A 23586-nucleotide genomic window follows, 5' to 3' on the forward strand; every position below is an offset into this window, starting at 1 on the left:
GATTAAAATTACTTGTAAACACAAAGATCTATTTAAGACTAATTTTTTACCCTTAATTGATCATATTACTCAACTTTCATTTAAATGGTCTCCATTATATTTAACTTTGATCGGTCATATTAATGCAGTTAAGATGTTTATTCTGCCAAAATTTTTATATATATTTCAGGCATTACCAATTTTTGTTCCAAAAACTTTTTTTGATAAAGTTGACTCTAAAATCTCTTCATTTATTTGGCAAAATAAAAACCTGAGACTGGGTAAAATACATTTACAGAAAGCTAAGAGAGATGGAGGTTTAGCATTACCTAACTTTAGATTCTATTATTGGGCAATTAATATTCGACACATGAAATTTTGGTTACTTGACCAGGATACACTATCCATTCCTAAATGGGTAGCATTGGAATTACAATCTGCTCAAGGTTATGCTCTATTTTAGGTTCTTCTCTTCCTTTTGATTTGAAATGCTACCAACAGGTCTGTAACCCGATAGTTAAATATAGCTTACGTATTTGGTTTCAATTCAGAAAATTTTTTGATCTTAACCAATTTGGGCTAGCGATCCCTATTTTAGGTAACATATTTTTTCCTCCCTCTGTCACGGATTGTGCTTTTCAAATTTGGAAGACTAAGGGTATTTCACGGTTTTTGGATTTATTTTTAGATGGTTCCCTTATGTCTTTTGAACAATTATCTAATAAATATAGTTTACCAAGAATACATTTTTTTAGATATCGCCAAGTTAGAAATTTCCTAAGTACTATACTTTCTTCCTTTCCAATGCTCCCTCCTACATATATTTTAGATACTACAATTAACCTTAATCCATGTCAGAAAGGTGCTACGGCTATTATTTATAATATTATTATGAAACTTAGGAAAGCTCCATTTGATAAGATTAGGTCAGATTGGGAACAGGAATTGGGTTTTATTATTTCGGCGGATGACTGGGTGCAGATTTTACAACTAGTCAATACTTCCTCTATCTGTGCTAAACATTCCCTAATTCAATTTAAAGTTGTCCATAGAGCACATATGTCCAAAGATAAATTAGCTCGTTTCTATTCTCATATTAATCCTTTTTGTGATAGATGTCAGGGGCAGATAGCTTCTTTAACTCATGTTTTGGTCCTGTCCTACTCTGGAAACTTTTTGGAGAGACATTTTTAATATTATCTGAAAGGTATTGAATATAGATATCTCTCCTCATCCTATTACTGCTATCTTTGGATTACCTAAAATTTCCAGTAATCTTTCTCCTTCAGCCCATAGAATGATCGCATTTCTTACTTTAATGGCAAAAAGATGTATTTTACAACATTGGAAAGAGACTAATGCTCCAACTACGTTTTTTTGGTTTTCCCAGACGATATTATGTTTAAATTTGGAGAAAATTAGAAGTAATCTTTATGATTCTTCAGTTAAATTCAATCAGACCTAGAGATCTTTTATTCAACATTTTCATTTAATGTAATTTTTTTTCTCTCGGTCCATATTTATATTCCCTTCTTGTTATTTTTTTTAACTTTTTAATAGAGGTCGGGTTTGAGGACGTGATTTTGAGTACTTTAACTCTACTTGTTTCCTAGTTAGCCCATTGCTTTGCTTTGCTTTTTAGTTCAGTTGCACGGTGGGATTTTTGGGGGGGGGGGGGTCTTTTTCTATTGATATATATAAAAATTAGTATACTATTATATTACCTTGTTATTTTATGTTTAAATTGCACTGTTTGTATTAATTTTTTTCTGTATTAATATTTCCTGTAATATATTCTAACAGTGTATTAGTGCCTATATGGCTTACCTTTTGTGTACTTATTCAATAAAAAGATTTAAAAAGAAAGTAAATGTAACAAGACCTCAACACCCAGGCCTGAGCTAATATGTTGCAACTAACTTTTGCAACACACAAATGCCAGACATGACTATATTCAACAGGAGAAAATCCAGTTATCACCCCCTGACATTCAGTGAAATTACTGTCACTGACTTGCCCACCTAATTAGGTTACTATTAACTAGAAACTTAACTGGAGTAGCTGAATACACAATGTGGCAGGTCAGAAGCTAAGAAATCTGCGACAAGCAACCCACCACCTAATTCTCCAAAACCTGTCCACCATCGATGAGGCTCCAGTTAGTGTGATAAAATATTCTGTACTTGCCTGAAGAGGCTCGAGATCACACTGAACATTGTAGCCTGCTTCAAAGGCACCTCATCCACTCGTTTGCTAACTCCACCAGCAACATGTAGTAGTAGCAGTTTGTATCTTCTACAGGTTGTACTGTGGAAATTCAGCAAGACTCCTTAGACAGCATCAAAGTCCACGACCTCTACCAGCTAGAAGGACAAGGGCAGCAAGTACATGGGAGCAGCAGCACCTGCAAGTTGCCTTCCAAGCCACACTCCTCCAACTTGGAAGTACATTACTGTTCCTCCATCACTGCCGGGTGAAAATCCTGTAACACTCTCCTTAAAAATACACCTTAGGAACTGCAACAGTTCACGGAGGCAGTTTACCATCACCTTCAAGGGCAACTAGGAATGGGCAATTAAATGCTGGCTCAGCTTGCGAAGCCCCCATCCTCTGAATATTTTTATAAAGTAATTTCTGAGTATGCTTGAATCGTATGCCGCACTCTGGAGTTCTAGGTTCAGGCATGCAAAAAATGCAGTCAATCAAAGTTGGTCATGCCTGAGCATTGCCATGGTGTTTGCCTGAGAAAGGATGCAGCTGTAGCTTTGAAGAATTTTATGAAGGCAGTATTGATGTTACCTTAACAATGCCATTGAGATATCTTCTACAAGTTACATATCACTGGTGCCCTGTAGATTGCAAGATTGATGCTGGTTTTGGTGCATCACTGATGCCTGTCATATATATGAGTTGACTCCTGAGATACGTAGCATATTCCACATTCAAGTTTCTCTTCATGGATCGTGCTTGTCAGGAGCACTACAGTGTCCTGCAGCAGAAGTAGATAGTGAAGAACATTTGGTCAGCACCAAATCCATTATGATCATTAATCATGAACTTTGAACCCCTCTCCAACCACAAGACTTCAGTTTTGTTGTGTTTAAGCACAAGATGAGCTTCTGACAACTGGTACACACCATCAGCAATCTCCAACTCTGTCTTATGCTCACTTCAAGTACTGCTTAAAGATGCTACTTACTATTATAGATGTAGCTGATTTTCTGCATTAGCAAACCAGACCATTTAAAATTCTAACTTCCGCTAAGGCCCCACCTCCCCCTCGTACCCCATCTGTTACTTATTTTTATACACACATTCCTTCTCTCACTCTCTTTTTTCTCCCTCTGTTCCTCTGAATATACCCCTTGCCCATCCTCTGGGTCCCCCCGCCCCCCCCGTCTTTCTTCCCGGACCTCCTGTCCCATGATCCTCTGGTATCCCTTTTGCCTATCACCTGTCCAGCTCTTGGCTCCATCCCTCCCCTTCCTGTCTTCTCCTATCATTTTGGATCTCCCCTTCCCCCTCCAACTTTCAAATCCCTTACTCACTCTTCCTTCAGTTAGTACTGACGAAGGGTCTCGGCCTGAAACGTCGACTGCACCTCTTCCTACAGATGCTGCCTGGCCTGTTGCGTTCACCAGCAACTTTGATGTGTGTTGCTTGAATTTCCAGTATCTGCAGAATTCCTGTTGTTCATTTAAAATTCTACCTCTGTTTGACCTATCCACAAATCTTATTCACAAACATAATGTTGGGTTAAGCAACATACTTCCAATACTAATCTTTCAAATCTCTGATCCTTGAATACTACAATAGGTAAGCTCACTCAAATTTTGGTTTCATCCATTTGTTTCATCATTTCTGCCCTTATAACGGCCTTGAGTTATAGAATTCCCATCTGAAGTCTCTACCTAGGGAGACTGTGCATAATCTTGAAACACTAGTAGTTTAATACAATAAGCTTAATCATTTTGGTACTAAGTAATTATATTGGCTATGTTAGTAGCATGTATCCTTCTCCAAGGAAGATTAGTGAACAAATCAAGTTTATTTTAGCAATACTGTCAGATTTGAATGTTCCTTATTTCCAAAATTTTCTGAACTCAATCCACAAACTGACATGGTTCAATTCAAACTCAGTTTTTGGAGCCATAAAATTAACAGCCCACACACAAGTTACAATCTGCATTGTGAGTGTGTGCCCGATTTCCTGTTATACTCATGTTTTTGCTGAAGTTCTACATAATCACTTCTGCTTGTGTTTGAGTGACAGTTTCAGGACAGGCACTTGTATCTCTGGGCATCCATTTTCAACACGGTAGAAGTGCTACGACTGACTATATAGTGAAACGCAATACCAACGTAACTACAAACCCCATTTCCAGAAAAGTTGGGATATTTTCCAAAATGCAATAAAAACAGAAATCTGTGATATGTTAATTCACGTGAACCTTTATTTGACTGACAAAAGTACAAAGAAAAGATTTTCAATAGTTAGTGACCAACTTAATTGTATTTTGTGAACATACACAAATTTAGAATTTGATGGCTGCAACACACTCAACAAAAGTTGGGACAGAGTTCAAATAAGATTGAAAAGTGCACAGAATATTCAAGTAACACCGGTTTGGAAGACTCCACATTAAGCAGGCTAATTGGTAGCAGGTGAGGTATCATGACTGGGTATAAAAGTGGCGTCCATCAAAGGCTCAGTCTTTGCAAGCAAGGATGGGTCGTGGCTCACCCCTTTGTGCCAAAATTCGTGAGAGAATTGTTAGTTCAAAAGGAACATTTCTCAACGCAAGATTGCAGAGAATTTAGGTCTTTCAACATCTACAGTACATAATATTGTGAAAAGATTCAGAGAATTCAGACATCTCAGTGCGTAAAGGGCAAGGTCGGAAACCACTGTTGAATGCGCGTGATCTTCGAGCCCTCAGGCAGCACTGCCTAAGAAACAGTCATGCTACTGTGACAATTATAGCCACCTGGGCTCGGGAGTACTTCGGAAAACCATTGTCACTCAACACAGTTCGTCGCTGCATCCAGAAATGCAACTTGAAACTGTATTATGCAAGGAGGAAGTCATACATCAACTCTATGCAGAAACGCCGGCGAGTTCTCTGGGCCCGAGCTCATCTCAGATGGACCGAAAGACTGTGGAACTGTGTGCTGTGGTCAGATGAGTCCACATTTCAGCTAGTTTTCAGAAAAAACAGGTGTCGAGTTCTCCGTGCCAAAGATGAAAACGACCATCCAGATTGTTATCAGCGAAAGGTGCAAAAGCCAGCATCTGTGGTGGTATGGGGGTGCATCAGTGCCCACAGCATGGGTGAGTTGCATGTATGTGAAGGTACCATTGACTCTGAGGCATATATTAGGATTTGAGAGAGACATATGTTGCATCAAGGCAATGTCTCTTCCTGGGATGTCTATGCTTATTTCAGCAGGACAATGGCAGACCACATTCTGCACGGGCTACAACAGCGTGGCTTTGTAGACACAGAGTGCGTGTGCTTGACTGGCCTGCTGCCAGTCCAGATCTATCTCCTATTGAAAATGTATGGTGCATCATGAAGAAGAGAATCAGACAACGGAGGCCACGGACTGTTGAGCAGCTGAAGTCTTATATCAAGCAAGAATGGACAAAATTTCCAATTGCAAATCTTCTACAATTAGTATCCTCAGTTCCAAAACGATTAAAAAGTGTTATTAAAAGGAAAGGTGATGTAACACAATGGTAAACATGCCTCTGTCCCAACTTTTGTTGAGTGTGTTGCAGCCATCAATTCTAAATTTGTGTATGTTTACAAAATACAATTAAGTTGGTCAGTAGAACTATTGAAATTCTTTTCTTTGTACTTTTGTCAGTTAAATAAAGGTTCATGTGAATTAACATATCACAGATTTTTGTTTTTATTGCATTTTGGAAAATATCCCAACTTTTCTGGAAATGGGGTTTGTACATTTATTCCAATAAGTCATTTACCACATGTTTGATTTGGTTTGTTTGAAGCTGTATATTTTTGTTTTATTGAATGTTTTTTTCTTGTCATTGTTCCCTAAACAATAAAGCATAACAACTATTTACATAGCATTTACATTGTATTAGGTATTATAAGTAACCTAGAGCTGATTTAAAGTATATGGGTGTAGGTCCAGAGCACCGCTGGGTCCTAAAGTCCACCTGCACTGAGCCAGGTTAAATGAGGGACTTGAGCATATGTGTTTTTTGGTATCCATTGTGGGGGGGGGGTCCCAGAACCAATAAGGAGGGATTCTGAAATCCAAAAAATTCTTAATTCCTAAATGTAACTGGCCCCAAGGATTTCGGATAAGGAATTGTGGACTTGTACCATTTTTTTTCTGTCCTGATTTAACTCAATTTCCATCTGTTACTTTCTCAATCTTTAAAGCGTGATTATTCAATTCCACCATTTGCCAAGTTGTCCTAGCCAGAATGTTATTTGTCTGCACTTTAAACTTCCTGATTTTTTTTTAAATGAATTGATTTGTGAAGGTTTAACTGAATGGAACGAAGTGACCTGTTTCAGAAAAATTAAGGTTACAATGATCATTTGGAACAAGGTTTAATAGCTGAAGGAGTAGGTTACTGTCCAAATGAAATTTTGGTTGTAGTAAAGCAAACTAGTGCAGAGGTTCAAAAGTACTAATACAGTATAACCTTTCTGGAGTAGCTCCTGTGGAGAGTACATGTTTCAAGACAATTAACTTTATTGGAATGGATAGATATTACAGATGGACAAGCTTAAATCTAAAAGCAGGCAAGAAACACTAACCTGTAATCAAGAGGAGAACAGAATACGTTCAAGTGACAGAAGAGATGGGTAAAAAGCAGAATAATTGTGTCTGGAAGATACAAATATGAAAGTAGGGACTAATTATGGTAGGGAAAATTTATCAAAGCAGAGAAACTAGAAATGTGAAAGCTGAAAGGCATGTAAATAGAGAGTTGAAAGTAAATCCTGTTTTTTTTGTTGTACTGAGATTAGGGTAGGACAATAAATGTATTGTCCATTTCTGACATTTTCCAAAACCATTCTTAAATATGATTTTATCCTGTCTTCCTTTTCCACCAGCTCCCCAGATAGCTGTTAAGCAGATGTACAGTGTGAGATTTAGATTTCTATGAAATATTGTAGCAAACTTCAATTTTAGAAATAATCTAACATTTATTTCATGTACAAGGATAAGTAGCAATTTAAGATTCATGACTTTTTTCTTTGAATGGTTGAAGGTGTCGTCTTATTATTAATTCCCCAGTGCTCTTCAGGTAAGTGTCAGCTAGTTCCTGCTCTGTCGGTAGTCCTTGTGGTAGTTTCAGAGGTTGCACTCTGGAAGTATACAAAACATTGTCACCAACTCTTAGTCAAAATTGAAATTTACACCAAAAGGAAAAAAAGTGCTTTCGTTTAATATAAAAGGTGCTCACATACCTTATAAGATGCTTGATGACTTTCAATTTGCTATTAACTGATGGAATATTCTTATGGATCTGCGGCTGATTTGACTGGTGAGAGGATATTTTGAAGTTACTTAAAATACGTAACTAAGTCAACTGAAGTGTAACTAAGACACTGTCTTTTTAGAAATCTGATTGAACAAACTTACCTACCTATGAACTCTGAATGGCATTCATTATCTTAATAGCTACTCTCAATATCACTGCAAAATCTTAATGCAAACCTTGGTGCAACAAATGCAGCCACTCTTTAGCTTTAAAATATTTTGCTGTTTCTAAGCAGGGTAGACCTAATCAAGGTGTTGTAACTGTAAAGCATTGTACCATTTGAGATTAACATGTACTCAATCATGAGTAATATTTTTGTTAACCATCCTTAAAAAGAATATTCAATATCTGTGCTAAGTTATGTGGAAGGCAACAAGCTACAGAAACAAAATTAGGCCAATCAAAATTTCATACATTTGTATGAAAAGTGATCTTTAAATAAGTCATTATTAATCAGCCATGCTTCTCTACCTAACCCTTAATTCCTAATTACTTGGCCTCCACAACCTTCTGTGGCAATGAATTCCAGATGACCACCCTCTTAAATTTGTCCTTGAAAAATGTTTTCCTCCTATAGTAAATAGGGCAGCAATTACATTTAGGTAATTTACATCATTCTGTTTAGATTCCTGCCATTTTCTCTTGAGTTACAAGTTTTAATTATTGCCAGAAATGTCAATTTGCCCTTTGATATGACATCTCAAATGAATGTTTATTTTGATGCATATAGGATTAGCGGATGAATTTTAACCATGAACAAGGACCATAACATTAAAAGTCATGCCAAAAAATGATCAAAAGGATGGACTTGATTAATACTTCCAACAGAACCAGGAATGCCAGTGATAATGCTGAATATGAAGGTACACATGCACAGAAAAACCCAGCAAATAGAATTAACTATATACATCCAAGTATACCACTTATGCCCTGATAGCTCATGACTGTCAAAAACTATTTACAAGTCTCAAAAATGAGGGTAGAGGGACAGTTAGGGGCCTTTTTTTCTTTAGTTATTATGACATGATAAAATTTCAGCCTCCTGATACAGCAATCCCATCAATTCCTTTCTCCTCTTCATTTACCTATCCTGGTAAAACTTGTTCTCTTGCATGCTTATTAACTGTCATTCAGTTCTTCTGAAAACTAACCTATACCAGGGGTTAATTTGCAGTAGCCAGTTAACTTAGAAATGAAACAGCACCCAGAAGAATCCCAGCCAGTGACAGAACATCCAAACTCACACAGACATCACTCAAGATCATGTTCAAACCTAAGTGTAGAGCTGTGGGGTAACTGAACAAAGATTATTTGGGACAAAACTCCAGACTGGATTTGAAATGTAACTGTCCCTCTCAGCTCAATAACTAGCCTCCACTTCATCCAGCATTTCCCCTATTGAAGTACCTGGTAACAGTGCAATTTGGCCCATTTTAAAAAAGTGCACTGAAATACGTGAGCAAATTCTTTAGCCAGTGAGTAGCGAATTTGTTGCCGTGGGCAGCATTGGAGGCCAAGTCTTTACATATGTTTAAAGCAGGGGCTGATACGATTCTTGATTTGTCAGGGCATGAACTGATATGGGGTGAAGGCAGGAGATTGTGGCTGAGTGGAAAAATAGATCAGCCATTATGAAATGGTGGAGCAGACTCGATGGGCCAAATGGCCTAATTCTGCTCCCATGTCTTATGGTTTAAAATTATGTTTCACTTCAATGTAAGTAAAATAGTTCACGGGTGCACCCAAGATTACCCATTTAAAAATTTCCTAGTAAACATTCTTTTAGACAGGGAGGATATAGTTGACTACCATAAATTTGAGGAAGTGACTGTCTACATAAATTGGTGGTTACAAGAGCCATTTGAAGTAAAATTCAGTGGAGCAATGAAGGGGTTCTTCCACTGAACTGAAGAGGAGCTAAACAAAATGCAAATAGTCTGAATAATAGCACATACAATTTAATGCACAAATTTACACTATTGTGCACATGGAAAAATAGCCAAAATGCATGCTATGAAAAATGAAGGAAAAGCTCAAGAATGAGTGAAGAACCTAAAATTTCAAACTATTCTAGCAATATAGGGCAATAGCAAAGCCAACAGAATGCTATTAAACTTAAAGCAAAGTTAAGTCTAGTTAGACTCTATCTCCAAGTTTATTTTTTATTCTAATTGCTGCAGTTGAGATTCAGCTAATGAAGATTATGCAGGGAGGAATCATAGAGCTAATCATCAGTGTCAGGCACTTGTGTTTGAGAATGACTGGATATATTTAGACCAGTTTACAAATAATTTTTTTTATATTTACTGTTTTGTATATTTTTGTAAAAGTATACAAAATCATAAGATTAAGAGCTGAATGAAGCTTTAAAGTTGACGTCATCAGAGTGAAACGACGTACTAAAAAATTGTGCAGCCATCAGATTAGTCGTTTAAGGATGTTAAGTAGAAAGGACCCACTGTAGGGCTGAAAGGTCTTTTTTTTCAATCTTTTTATTAATTTCAAAATATAGAAACAAAACATAGCAATAATACAGATAATATGAGATGTATTGTTACATTTAAAAAAAGAGTAATTGCAAAACCAAATAGTGGAAATTACCAAAACTCCCATACATGTAGAACTGATCACGGATAATATAAAACAAAAAAAAAAGAAAAAGAGAAAAAAAAAACCCATCCCAAAAGAAAAAAAAAACAACTAAACTAAACTAAAAGACTTGGGCAAAACTAACAACTTAAAAATGGAAAAGAAGAAAACCTCAGTGTCGACGATTCCATTCCCCTCCAACAACAGTACAGAGAAATAAAACAAGTTTGGAAATGATCAAATTACATCAAATGAAAATGCTGAATAAATGGCCTCCAAATTTTTTCAAACTTAATAGAAGGGTCATAAACTGCACTTCTAATTTTCTCCAAATTCAGACACACCATAGTTTGTGAAAACCAATGAAATACTGTAGGAGGGTGGGCTGAAAGGTCAAGTAGGTCATTGAGGGAAAAGGTTGGATCCAGCAGCTAAATAGCAAAGATGCAATAGAACGATGGGTTTGGACTACCAAAGGGACAAAAATCGAAAAAGGTTTCATTGGTTTAAAACTGAAAACAAAACAACTGTATTAAATCACAGACTTATTATAAGCAAATACAAAAGACATATGTAAAGGATAATTTACCTTATCCAATCCAAGGTCATGAACAATTTTCTTTTCCCAATATGGACGTCGTTTTGTACATTTAATTCTGGTAATGATGTGCAGTTGATGTGGCTGGTTTGGATCGCCATTATACTTTTCATGATCTGCTGGTCCTACTTCAAACATCTATAACCAATGATGACAAATACAAGTGTGGATAGATAAATCAAGTAAGTTATAAGACTCTTAACCAAACCTAAATTGCAAACTTGGGATGATGAGCGTGTATTCTCAAATTGTGGTGATAATCAAACTGATCCCATTCCCTTGTTCTTTTCCCATAAACTTGCAGCATTTCCCTCAAGCATTTATTCAATTCCGTTTTGAAAATCTTTACTGAATCTAGTTCTACTCTTTCAAGCTGCCCACTATATTTGTAACAAAAAAATTCCGCAATGATCAACTAGTTTTCCCACAGGTATCATTTAATTGCCAACCCTTCTATGGCAGGAGACTTTGTTTAATCAACAACACCTCCTCCACAATCTCCATCAGCAATTTTCTCTATTTCTGCGTAAATGACCAAAAATGTGATCAGATCTTCACACATCCTGCAACTAGATAAATAGAACCCAATTAAATAAATGACACGAAAACATTATACTGATACAATTTATTATTGAGAAAAATGATCCAATATTACTTGTATTTGTTTGAAAAAAATTATGTGGACTTTTGCTTTCAGTAACTGGTGTGACCCATTTGTACAGCAACAACTTCAACCAAACATTTCTGGTAACTGTTGATAAGTCCTGCACATCAGCTTGGAGGAATCTTCGGCCATTCCTCCTTACAAAACTGCCTCAGCTCTGGGATGTTGGTGGGCTTCCTCACATGAACTGCTAGCTGCAGGTCCTTCCACAACATTTCTATAGGATTAAGGTCAGGACTTTGACTCAGCCATTCCAAAACACTTTTTCTTTTTAAACCATTCTGTTGATTTACTCACCTTTAGGATCATTGTTGTTGCATTACCAAACTTCGATTAAGCTTCAGTGAATGACTGCTACCCTGACATTCTCCAGTAAAATGTTGATACAATTTTGAATTCCTTGTTCCTCAACTACTGCAGGCAGTCCAGGCCGAGGCAGCAAAGCAACCCCAAATATAATGCTCCTTCCACCATGCTTCACAGTTGGGATGAGGTTTTGGTGTTGGTGTGCAGTGCCCTTTTTCCTCCAAACACAGCAATGTGCGTATCTTCCAAAAGTCCAACTTTTGTCTCATCTGTCCACAGAACATTGTCCAAGAAGCGTTATAGAACATCCAGTTGGTCTTTTGTAAACTTGAGACATGCAGCAATGTTTTTTTTTGGAGAGCAGTGGTTTCCTCCATGGTGGCCTTCCATGAACACCATTCTTGCCCAGTGTTTTTCTTATAGTGGATACATGAACAGAGACTTCAGCAGGTTCTGGAGATTTCCTTTTGTCTTTTGCTGTTACCCTTGGGTTCTTTTTCACCTCCTTCATCATTACATGTTGTGTTCTTGGTGTGATCTTTGCAGGATGCCCACTCCTAGGAAGACTAGCAAAAATACCAAGTTTCCTCCATTTGTAGATAGTTTCCCTTACTGTGGACTGATAAACACTCAGGTCTTTAGAAATGCTTTTGTGCATGAAGCTGGAAAAGGCTACCTCTACAATTCTTTTAAGGTCCTCTGGAAGTTGTTTTGATTGAGGCATGGTGCACATAAACAGATCTTTCTTGAGAAAGTCAGTAACCTGACTGTTGTGCACTTTTTTTTTTAAATAGACAAGGACACCGCTACAACCCACCACCTCTAATCTCATCTTATTGACTGGAACACCTGACAACAAATAGCTTTTGTGGAAGGCATTACCCTAGGGGTTCACATACCTTACCCAACAAATACACGTAATATTAGATCATTTTTCTCAATAAATAAATGAACAAGTAAGTTTTTTGTGTTGTTTATTTAATTGGGTTCTCTTTATCCAGTTTTAGTACTTATGTGAAGATCTGATAACATTTTAGGTCATATACATGTAGAAATAGAGAAAATTCTCCGGGATCCACAAACTTTCTAGCACCCCTCAACTATCAGGCTCTTGAACCAGTGGGGATAACTACACTTGCCCCAGCACTGAACTGCTTCCGCAATCTTTGGACTAACCTTTAAGGACTCTGTTTGATATTTATTGCTTATTTGTTTCCTTTCTTCATTTTTGTATTTGCACATTTTGTTGTCTTTTGCGCACCGGTTGTTCACCCTGTTGGTACAATCTTTCATTGATTCTATTATGGTTATTGAATTTGAGTATGCCCAGAAGAAAATGGATCTCAGGGTTGCATACCGTGACAGGTGTACTTCATTATTAAATTTACTTTGAACAATTTTAAATATTGTCAAGTTCACGATCATCTTGGCTATAAATAGAATTGATTTAACTTCTTGTCTCCATATAATTCCCTCTTCCTTCATACTATTGCAGTAAATCTCAAGATCAAAAATAAAAAGATACCCTTTAAGGATTTGAGATTGTAAACCCATAAACACACTTATCAGGCTTTAGGCTGCAACATTTTTGAAGTACAGTACCCAGAAATAAATGCAAGTTTCTGCAGATGTTGGAAATCTGGAGCAGTACACATAAAAATGCTGGAGGAACTCAGCAAATCAGACAGCATCTATGAGGGTGGGAGAATAAACATGGATGTTTCAGGCTGAGACACTTCATTCAGTTCTTATGATGTGCATCCTCTAATACAGGGTTCCCCTGCCATCCGAAGGTAGAGCGTTCCTATGAAATGGTTCGTAAGCCGAAATGGCGTAAAGCGAAGAAGCAATTACGATTTATTTATATGGGAAAATTTTGTGAGCATTCGCAGACCCAAAAATAACCTACCAAATCATGCCAAATAACACATAAAACCAAAAATAACAGTAACGTATAGTAAAAGCAAGAATAATATGATAAATACACAGCCTATATAAAGTAGAAATACTTTTCCACAATCATTGCCGGCACTGTTCGCCAAAGCAAAAATCTCGTGCAAGCGCTCTCAGCAGAAAATCTCACGCAAGCGCTGTCCAGTAACCTTTAAGCTATGAAGCTGCCAAATCATACCAAATAATACGTAAAAATACACAGCCTATATAAAGTAGAAATAATGTATGTACAGTGTAGTATCACTTATGGGAATCGGGAAGACAGCGCCGAGCACACTGATGATGGTGTGTTAGACTGAGTCGTCGGAGTTTAGGTGGTGCAGTGGCCCCCACCCTCCAGACCACCGACCAATACATTGCTGCGAAGCACGCAGGGGTCCAGCGGTAGCCGGGAGGCACACAGCACATCTTTAAGAAAAAAGCCGAAATAAACATGCTAATTAATTAGGTGCTGCCCGGCGCGTAATTGTTGGCCCAGATCAGTGCCGATTGCATCGCCTCTGATCTCGGCCGACATTTACGTGTGGGGCGGCACCTAATTAATTAGCATGTTTATTTCGGTTTTTTTCTTAAAGATGTGCTGTGTGCCTCCCAGCTATCGTTGCATTCTCTGCGAATCGGTATCTGTCCGTGGCCCAGGGGTTGGGGTGGTGGGACACTGGGGTGTCATCTCATCGTCTGTTTCCATTAGAGCAGGTGGCTCATCTTCTCCTATGACTGCCCGCCTCGATGTCAAAGGTCGAGGTTCATCGTCTGCTGTGGAAGGCTTGCTTGACTGCTGAGCCTCGCGCATTTTTCTATCATACAGTTCTTTGTAAGGACTCAAACTATCTTGCGAATATACCCTAAGCCTACATACCCTTTCAAAATTAAAGTCGTACTTTATCATTGCAGCGAAAATCTCACGCAATTGCTTCACACTCATTTCGCTACTGCATTTGATTTCGATTGTTATCCTTTCCTCTTCCAATTGCATCAGCTCTTCATCTATCAGTTCTTGGTCATGGGATGCCAAAACCTCCTCAACATCACTCTTCGTCAGCTTCCACAAGCCAAACTCACTCAGTCCTTACTTCGTTCGCCACGATCAAAACGCTTAATTATGTCTAGTTTTACGCTAAGTATAACACCCTTACGAGCTCTTTCAGGCTCTTCAAATACCTCAGAACTCATCTTGCAAACGGCTGCTCACAGGCACATGGTAAAGCAATGCTGGCGAGAATGCAGTTCCGAATCCAGGGGAGAGCAGCTGCTCAGAGTGCGCGGCGCGCTGCCTTATATCGCGCGCTGATTTTTTTCATAACAGTGGAAACACCTTCTGAAAGTGAAAACAGGGTACTAATGTAGGTCTTTCGTAACAGAAACAGGAATTCTGCAGATGCCAGAAATTCAAGCAACACACATAAAAGTTGCTGGTGAACGCAGCAGGCCAGGCAACATCTGTAGGAAGAGGTGCAGTCGACGTTTCAGGCCCAGACCCTTCGTCAGGACTAACTGAAGGAAGAGTGAGTAAGGGATTTGAAAGTTGGAGGGGGAGGGGGAGATCCAAAATGATAGGAGAAGACAGGAGGGGGAGGGATGGAGCCAAGAGCTGGACAGGTGATAGGCAAAAGGGATATGAGAGGATCATGGGACAGGAGGTCCAGGAAGAAAGACGGGGGGGAGGGGACCCAGAGGATGGGCAAGGGGTATATTCAGAGGGACAGAGGGAGAAAAAGGAGAGTGAGAAAGAATGTGTGTATAAAAATAAGTAACAGATGGAGTACAAGGGGGAGGTGGGCATTAGCGGAAGTTAGAGAAGTCGATGTTCATGCCATCAGGTTGGAGGCTACCCAGACGGAATATAAGGTGTTGTTCCTCCAACCTGAGTGTGGCTTCATCTTTACAGCAGAGGAGGCCGTGGATAGACATGTCAGAATGGGAATGGGATGTGGAATTAAAATGTGTGGCCACTGGGAGATCCTGCTTTCTCTGGCGGACAGAGCATAGATGTTCAGCAAAGCGGTCTCCCAGTCTGCGTCGGGTCTCGCCAATATATAAAAGGCCACATCGGGAGCACCGGACGCAGTATATCACCCCAGTCGACTCACAGGTGAAGTGTTGCCTCACCTGGAAGGACTGTTTGGGGCCCTGAATGGTGGTAAGGGAGGAAGTGTAAGGGCATGTGTAGCACTTGTTCCGCTTACACGGATAAGTGCCAGGAGGGAGATCAGTGGGGAGGGATGGGGGGGACGAATGGACAAGGGAGTTGCGTAGGGAGCGATCCCTGCAGAATGCGGGGGGGGGGGGGAGGGAAAGATGTGCTTAGTAGTGGGATCCCGTTGGAGATGGCGGAAGTTACGGAGAATAATATGTTGGACCCGGAGGCTGGTGGGGTGGTAGGTGAGGACCAGGGGAACCCTATTTCTAGTGGGGTGGCGGGAGGATGGAGTGAGAGCAGATGTACGTGAAATGGGGGAGATGCGTTTAAGAGCAGAGTTGATAGTGGAGGAAGGGAAGCCCCTTTCTTTAAAAAAGGAAGACATCTCCCTCGTCCTAGAATGAAAAGCCTCATCCTGAGAGCAGATGCGGCAGAGATGGAGGAATTGCGAGAAGGGGATGGCGTTTTTGCAAGAGACAGGGTGAGAAGAGGAATAGTCCAGACAGCTGTGAGAGTCAGTAGGCTTATAGTAGACATCAGTGGATAAGCTGTCTACAGAGACAGAAAGATCTAGAAAGGGGAGGGAGGTGTCGGAAATGGACCAGGTAAACTTGAGGGCAGGCTGAAAGTTGGAGGCAGAGTTAATAAAGTCAACGAGTTCTGCATGCTTGCAGGAAGCAGTGCCAATGCAGTCGTCTATGTAGCGAAAGAAAAGGTGGGGACAGATACCAGAATAGGCACGGAACATAGATTGTTCCACAAAGCCAACAAAAAGGCAGGCATAGCTAGGACCCATACGGGTGCCCATAGCTACACCTTTAGTTTGGAGGAAGTGGGAGGTGCCAAAGGAGAAATTATTAAGAGTAAGGACTAATTCCGCTAGACGGAGCAGAGTGGTGGTAGAGGGGAACTGATTAGGTCTGGAATCCAAAAAGAAGCGTAGAGCTTTGAGACCTTCCTGATGGGGGATGGAAGTATATAGGGACTGGACATCCATGGTGAAAATAAAGCGGTGGGGGCCAGGGAACTTAAAATCATCGAAAAGTTTAAGAGCGTGAGAAGTGTCATGAACATAGGTCGGAAGAGATTGAACAAGGGGGATAAAACCTTGTCGAGGTATGCAGAAACGAGTTCGGTGGGGCAGGAGCAAGCTGAGACAATAGGTCGGCCAGGACAGGCAGGTTTGTGGATCTTGGGTAGGAGATAGAAACAGGAAGTGCGAGGTGTGGGAACTATAAGGTTGGTAGCAGTGGATGGGAGATCCTCTGAGCGGATAAAGTCGGTGATGGTGTGGGAGACAATGGCCTGGTGCTCCTTAGTGGGGTCACGATCGAGGGGTAAATAAGAGGAGGTATCCGCAAGTTGTCGCTGTGCCTCGGCAAGGTAGAGGTCAGTACACCAGACTACAACAACTGGTTTAATAATAAGGTTAGGATTAGTGCGGAGGGAGTGGAGAGCAGAGTGTTCCGAAGGAGTGAGGTTGGAATGGGGACAAGGTGCGGTGAAGTCGAGACGGTTGATGTCCCGTCAGCAGTTAGCGATAAAGAGATCCAGAGCAGGCAGAAGACCAGAGTGGGGTGTCCATGAAGCAGAGGAGGGTTGAAGATGGGAGAAGGGGTCATCGGTGGGGGTGGAAGAGTCCTTACCGAAGAAGTAGGCTCGGAGACGGAGACGGTGGAAGAAAAGTTCCGCATCATGGCGAACACGGAACTCGCTGAGGTGTGGGCGAAGGGGGACAAACGTGAGGCCCTTACTGAGGACAGAGCGTCCCCTCAGAGGCTCCATCTTCCTCTCACCCCAACCCTCCCCTCTCCATTGACACCCCCAGCCTCCCCCCTCCCCCCTCTGATCCCAGCGCTCATTCGTGCCGGGTCTTTACCATCCCCTCCGACCTTCAACTGTCGGAGGCAGAACGCTCTGTCCTCAGTAAGGGCCTCACGTTTGTCCCCCTTCGCCCACACCTCAGCGAGTTCCGTGTTCGCCATGATGCGGAACTTTTCTTCCGCCGTCTCCGAGCCTACTTCTTCGGTAAGGACTCTTCCACCCCCACCGATGACCCCTTCTCCCATCTTCAACCCTCCTCTTCTTCATGGACACCCCACTCTGGTCTTCTGCCTGCTCTGGATCCCTTTATTGCTAACTGCCGACAGGACATCAACCGTCTCGACTTCACCGCACCTTGTCCCCATTCCAACCTCACTCCTTCGGAACGCTCTGCTCTCCACTCCCTCCGCACTAATCCTAACCTTATTATTAAACCCGCCGATAAGGGGGGTGCTGTTGTAGTCTGGCGTACTGACCTCTACCTTGCCGAGGCACAGCGACAACTCGCGGATACCTCCTCTTATTTACCCCCCGATCGTGACCCCACTAAGGAGCACCAGGCCATTGTCTCCCACACCATCACCGACTTTATCCGCTCAGGGGATCTCCCATCCACTGCTACCAACCTTATAGTTCCCACACCTCGCACTTCCTGTTTCTATCTCCTACCCAAGATCCACAAACCTGCCTGTCCTGGCCGACCTATTGTCTCAGCTTGCTCCTGCCCCACCAAACTCGTTTCTGCATACCTCGACACGGTTTTATCACCCCTTGTTCAATCTCTTCCGACCTATGTTCGTGACACTTCTCACGCTCTTAAACTTTTCGATGATTTTAAGTTCCCTGGCCCCCACCGCTTTATTTTCACCATGGATGTCCAGTCCTTATGTACTTCCATCCCCCATCAGGAAGGTCTCAAAGCTCTACACTTCTTTTTGGATTCCAGACCTAATCAGTTCCCCTCTACCACCACTCTGCTCCGTCTAGCGGAATAAGTCCTTACTCTTAATAATTTCTCCTTTGGCTCCTCCCACTTCCTCCAAACTAAAGGTGTAGCTATGGGCACCCGTATGGGTCCTAGCTATGCCTGCCTTTTTGTTGGCTTTGTGGAACAATCTATGTTTCATGCCTATTCTGGTATCTGTCCTCCATTTTTCCTTCGCTACATCGACGACTGCATTGGCGCTGCTTCCTGCACGCATGCAGAACTCGTTGACTTTATTAACTTTGCCTCCAACTTTCACCCTGCCCTCAAGTTTACCTGGTCCATTTCCGACACCTCCCTCCCCTTTCTAGATCTTTCCGTCTCTGTCTCTGGAGACAGCTTATCCACTGATGTCTACTATAAGCCTACTGACTCTCACAGCTATCTGGACTATTCCTCTTCTCACCCTGTCTCTTGCAAAATCGCCATCCCCTTCTCGCAATTCCTCCGTCTCCGCCGCATCTACTCTCAGGATGAGGCTTTTCATTCTAGGATGAGGGAGATGTCTTCCTTTTTTAAAGAAAGGGGCTTCCCTTCCTCCACTATCAACTCTGCTCTTAAACGCATCTCCCCCATTTCACGTACATCTGCTCTCACTCCATCCTCCCATCACCCCACTAGGAATAGGGTTCCCCTGGTCCTCACCTACCACCCCACCAGCCTCCGGGTCCAACATATTATTCTCTGTAATTTCCGCCACCTCCAATGGGATCCCACCACTAAGCACATCTTTCCCTCCCCCCCCCCCCCCGCATTCTGCAGGGATCGCTCCCTACGCAACTCCCTTGTCCATTCGTCCCCCCCATCCCTCCCCACTGATCTCCCTCCTGGCACTTATCTGTGTAAGCGGAACAAGTGCTACACATGCCCTTACACTTCCTCCCTTACCACCATTCAGGGCCCCAAACAGTCCTTCCAGGTGAGGCAACACTTCACCTGTGAGTCAACTGGGGTGATATACTGCGTCCGGTGCTCCCGATGTGGCCTTGTATATATTGGCGAGACCCGACGCAGAATGGGAGACCGCTTTGCTGAACATCTACACTCTGTCCGCCAGAGAAAGCAGGATCTCCCAGTGGCCACACATTTTAATTCCACATCCCATTCCCATTCTGACATGTCTATCCACGGCCTCCTCTATTGTAAAGATGAAGCCACACTCAGGTTGGAGGAACAACACCTTATATTCCGTCTGGGTAGCCTCCAACCTGATGGCATGAACATCGACTTCTCTAACTTCCGCTACTGCCCACCTCCCCCTCGTACCCCATCTGTTACTTATTTTTATACACACATTCTTTCTCTCACTCTCCTTTTTCTCCCTCTGAATATACCCCTTGCCCATCCTCTGGGTCCCCTCCCCCCTTGTCTTTCTTCCCGGACCTCCTGTCCCATGATCCTCTCATATCCCTTTTGCCTATCACCTGTCCAGCTCTTGGCTCCATCCCTCCCCCTCCTGTCTTCTCCTATCATTTTGGATCTCCCCCTCCCCCTCCAACTTTCAAATCCCTTACTCACTCTTCCTTCAGTTAGTCCTGACGAAGGGTCTCGGCCTGAAACGTCGACTGCACCTCTTCCAACAGATGCTGCCTGGCCTGCTGCGTTCACCAGCAACTTTTATGTGTGTTGCTTCTTTCGTAACAGTGAGGTTTTGTAAAGCGAACGTTCGAAAAGCGGGGGACACTTGTACTGATGTGACATTCTGTTTTCAGTAGTGCAACTCCTCCACCTCTTTTACACATCCCACCATCACATCTAAAACAATGAAACCCAGGACTGTTGAGCTGCTAGTCCTGTCCTTAACAAAATCACATTTCTAAAAGTTTTGTCTTAAATTATGTCTGTATACTCAACCCACTGTATACCCAGATTATAAATATACATCTACCAGCCACTAGAGAACATAGTACTTACTTTGAGTTTGATACCATTTCCACCATTCTTTGTGGTTATGAAACTGATAACAAAAGTTTGTTGCCAAAGTTGCTTATCAAATGCACCCCCTCAAACATTGAGAGCATATAGTTTTCCAAGTGCTAATTCATGTATACTGTGCTTCATATAAAGTAAATGTTTTCATATTTGCATATATGCACACAGATACAATGTTAATCATTGATTTATTTAATGTCTCATTATTAATTATGGCTTAATACTCTTCCTAAGAGATTTATACAGGTGGTATACAGTGGACAACAGGAAGTACACATTTTATAAAACTGGTGGGGTGGGAGAACCTTACTCCCCTCACCCCAATCCTTCAATGTTTTCCTTACCAAAAGTATTGATTTCAAGATTCAAGCACTTATCCAACATCTTTCCTGACCTCAAAGTCCTAAAATGAATTCCATCCACTTAAAGCATTCTGATTTCTTCCTTACCAATATATCTATACAAGATCTGCTTATAAACCAATCGACATAAGACAATTGATGTGAAAGAAAACTAAGACAAGGTTCCGATATAAAACAGGTCTGTCAAGTAACAAAAAAAATTGACCACATTTGTGCAGCTCTGCAAGATGTTTATACCATCTAAGGAAGACTGCAGTTTAACAGGTAGTTAATAAATCTCATTTATATGCAGGATATAAAAAGTGGAAACCATGCTCTCACCTTTGCTGGAATACGAGATTTTGTAAACTTCAATCGTTTGAATCCAGGCCATGGTGATAGAACAGCTTTTATTTCCACTAAGTTCTGGAAAAACAAAGTAAGTTTTGAAGTAATTAATTTACTTCATGCAACAAATGAAATGTAATGTTAGCTTCCTGGGGTCCATGGAACATTCCAAATAAATGGAAGTCACAGAAGTAAGTGGTTGACAAATTGCCTTAATTTTAAATAGAAGGTGGATAATATCAACCACAGTTAAAATTTTTTAAATTTAAATGTTTGAAATAATAGTATTCGGTCCCATCCAGCTCAGTAGCCATGATCTGATATCTGATCCAGTAAATCAAGAGAATGATTGTAGGAAAATTGGCAATGGATTACATGGAGGCGAATGTCTGAAACCTGAATGTGTTTCATACCTGCCACTTGTGTACAATGATAATTACCAATTATTGATCCCCAAATACCACTCTCACAACTGATTCTTCAATGTGTTCAGGAAAGTTTTCTTAAGAAATATGTAGCTAGAAGTGAGACTGGGCAAGTGCTAAAGTGTTGGTAGGAAAGTGTTCATTCTGGGACTAGTGAACATAATTTTTAGTTTTAGAACAGTTATAGAAAAAAAATACTGTTCCCACGCAATCTAGCTCTATGCGCATCATCTCAGTATTATGTAAATCCCTTTGCTAGATTGCCTCTATTCTGATTCATGGAGTTCTGCCTGACATTTCATTACGAACCCTTGCTTGTGACACTTAAAACATTTTGCAGCACTGTACTGATGAGCTTGAGCCAAGTGGTTCCAATGTCAACAAAGCCATTTGTGAATGCAAGAAAACAATATTGTTAATAGAAATAGAACCACTCAATTGTTTGACAATTGAAAAATTATAACAGGGTTTCAACCATTCCCATTTGTGCATATACAACCCAGACTCCCATGTTGGAGTTCTTATCATTTTACCTGCTGTTGGTCTTTGAACCACATTTACTAATCAAAACTCCCTCAGTTTTCCAATTTTTTTCATAAATGTTGCTATCCTGCACAATCATTTGAATATTAAATTATGCAGGTTTGGTAATTTAGCCATTGGTCCACAAATTAACCTCCTTCTCAGATAACTCTATCAAAAAATATATGCCAATGACAGGTTTTTCATATCACCATCTCCCCAATATTTGAGCAAAATTCCTACACTTAATTCTTCACAAATTTTTTAAGTAGCTTTGGAATTTGTTTAATATTTCAATAAGTGTATGACAATAAAATGCAATTGTGTGCTTGAATGTCCAACAAGATCATTTTCCTACATTCACAAGTGGCTTCATGAGCAGCATCTTGCCCTTCTGTTAATAATGTCGTTTGCTGGCTTATGACTCCAAATTTCATGGCTCTATGTTCTTTACTACCTCATTCTCGGAACTTGAGAAGGCCATACGTTTTCTGTGGATACTTAACATACAACTAAAACCCAAGCACCTGATACCCAGGCAGTTCAAAAGCTGGTGGTAGAGATCCAATACCCAACAAAAACGTGTAATATCAAATCACAAACAACAGAAAATCTGCAGATGCTGGAAATCCGAGCAACACACACAAAATGCTGGAGGAACTGAGCAGGCCAGGTAGCACCTATGGAAAAAAAAGGACTCCTGCCGAAGGGTTCTGGCCCAAAATGTCGACTGCATTTTTTCCATAGATGCTGCCGAGTTCCTCCAGTATTCTGTGTATGTTGCGTGTAGGATCAGCATGTTTTGAATACAAAGGGCATGCCTCTGAAAATGGTGCTGACTTTTAAATTACCATGTTGTCAATAGTAACAGACAACCAGTAACAGTTTTTGTGCAAGCAACAAGTATTCTAACAATCAGCAAGATGCAACCGGTGCATCGAGGGAAATCCATGTGGTCGCAAAGAGAAACGTACAAACTCCCTACCGAGGCCAGATTTGAATATGGGCTGCTGGAACTCTGAAGCCTTGGCTAAATTACTAGCACGGGGTGTACAAGCGCTAAGGCACTGAACATATTTACCCCCACTCAACAGTTACGGAAGGAAAACCTCATTTATTTTTGTAAATACCTCTGGCGAATACATTTAAAAAAATACAATGACACATGAAATACTCAGGCAGGAGGACCGTGACTCCATTACACACAGCAGAAGAAGGCCTCAATGTGAAGTACGTCGTGACCGCAACAAACTTACCGTGAGTCGGTTAACGTTCCTGAAGAGAACGGCCATCGCTGGAAAGCCGAAGGTCGCCAACTAAAGGCCGATTTAGTAGGAAACGCAGCTCGGCAAAGACCAGGCGTAGTGTCGTCAATCTACAGCAACGCCGGTCGGCCGAAACTACTGAGGGCAGATGGGTGTCCCGTCCCGTCCCGTCCCGCCCCGCCCC

The 23586-nt window shown here is 41.1% G+C and overlaps 1 protein-coding gene across 1 annotated transcript; it reads right to left on the bottom strand.

The window, feature by feature from the left end:
- Positions 1-7152: 7152 nt before the first annotated feature.
- mrpl30 (mitochondrial ribosomal protein L30) lies at positions 7153-23574 on the bottom strand. The gene is made up of 5 exons (XM_072263290.1): positions 23394-23574; positions 21185-21268; positions 10689-10835; positions 7437-7510; positions 7153-7334 (listed from the first exon to the last, which is right to left on the bottom strand). Exons 1-5 carry the CDS (start codon positions 23427-23429, stop codon positions 7202-7204), a joined length of 474 nt encoding a protein of 157 aa, XP_072119391.1. The 5' UTR covers positions 23430-23574; the 3' UTR covers positions 7153-7201.
- Between the last annotated feature and the right edge of the window lie 12 nt (positions 23575-23586).

Source organism: Mobula birostris, chromosome 7 (assembly GCF_030028105.1).
Source record: "Mobula birostris isolate sMobBir1 chromosome 7, sMobBir1.hap1, whole genome shotgun sequence".
NCBI lineage: Eukaryota > Metazoa > Chordata > Chondrichthyes > Myliobatiformes > Myliobatidae > Mobula > Mobula birostris.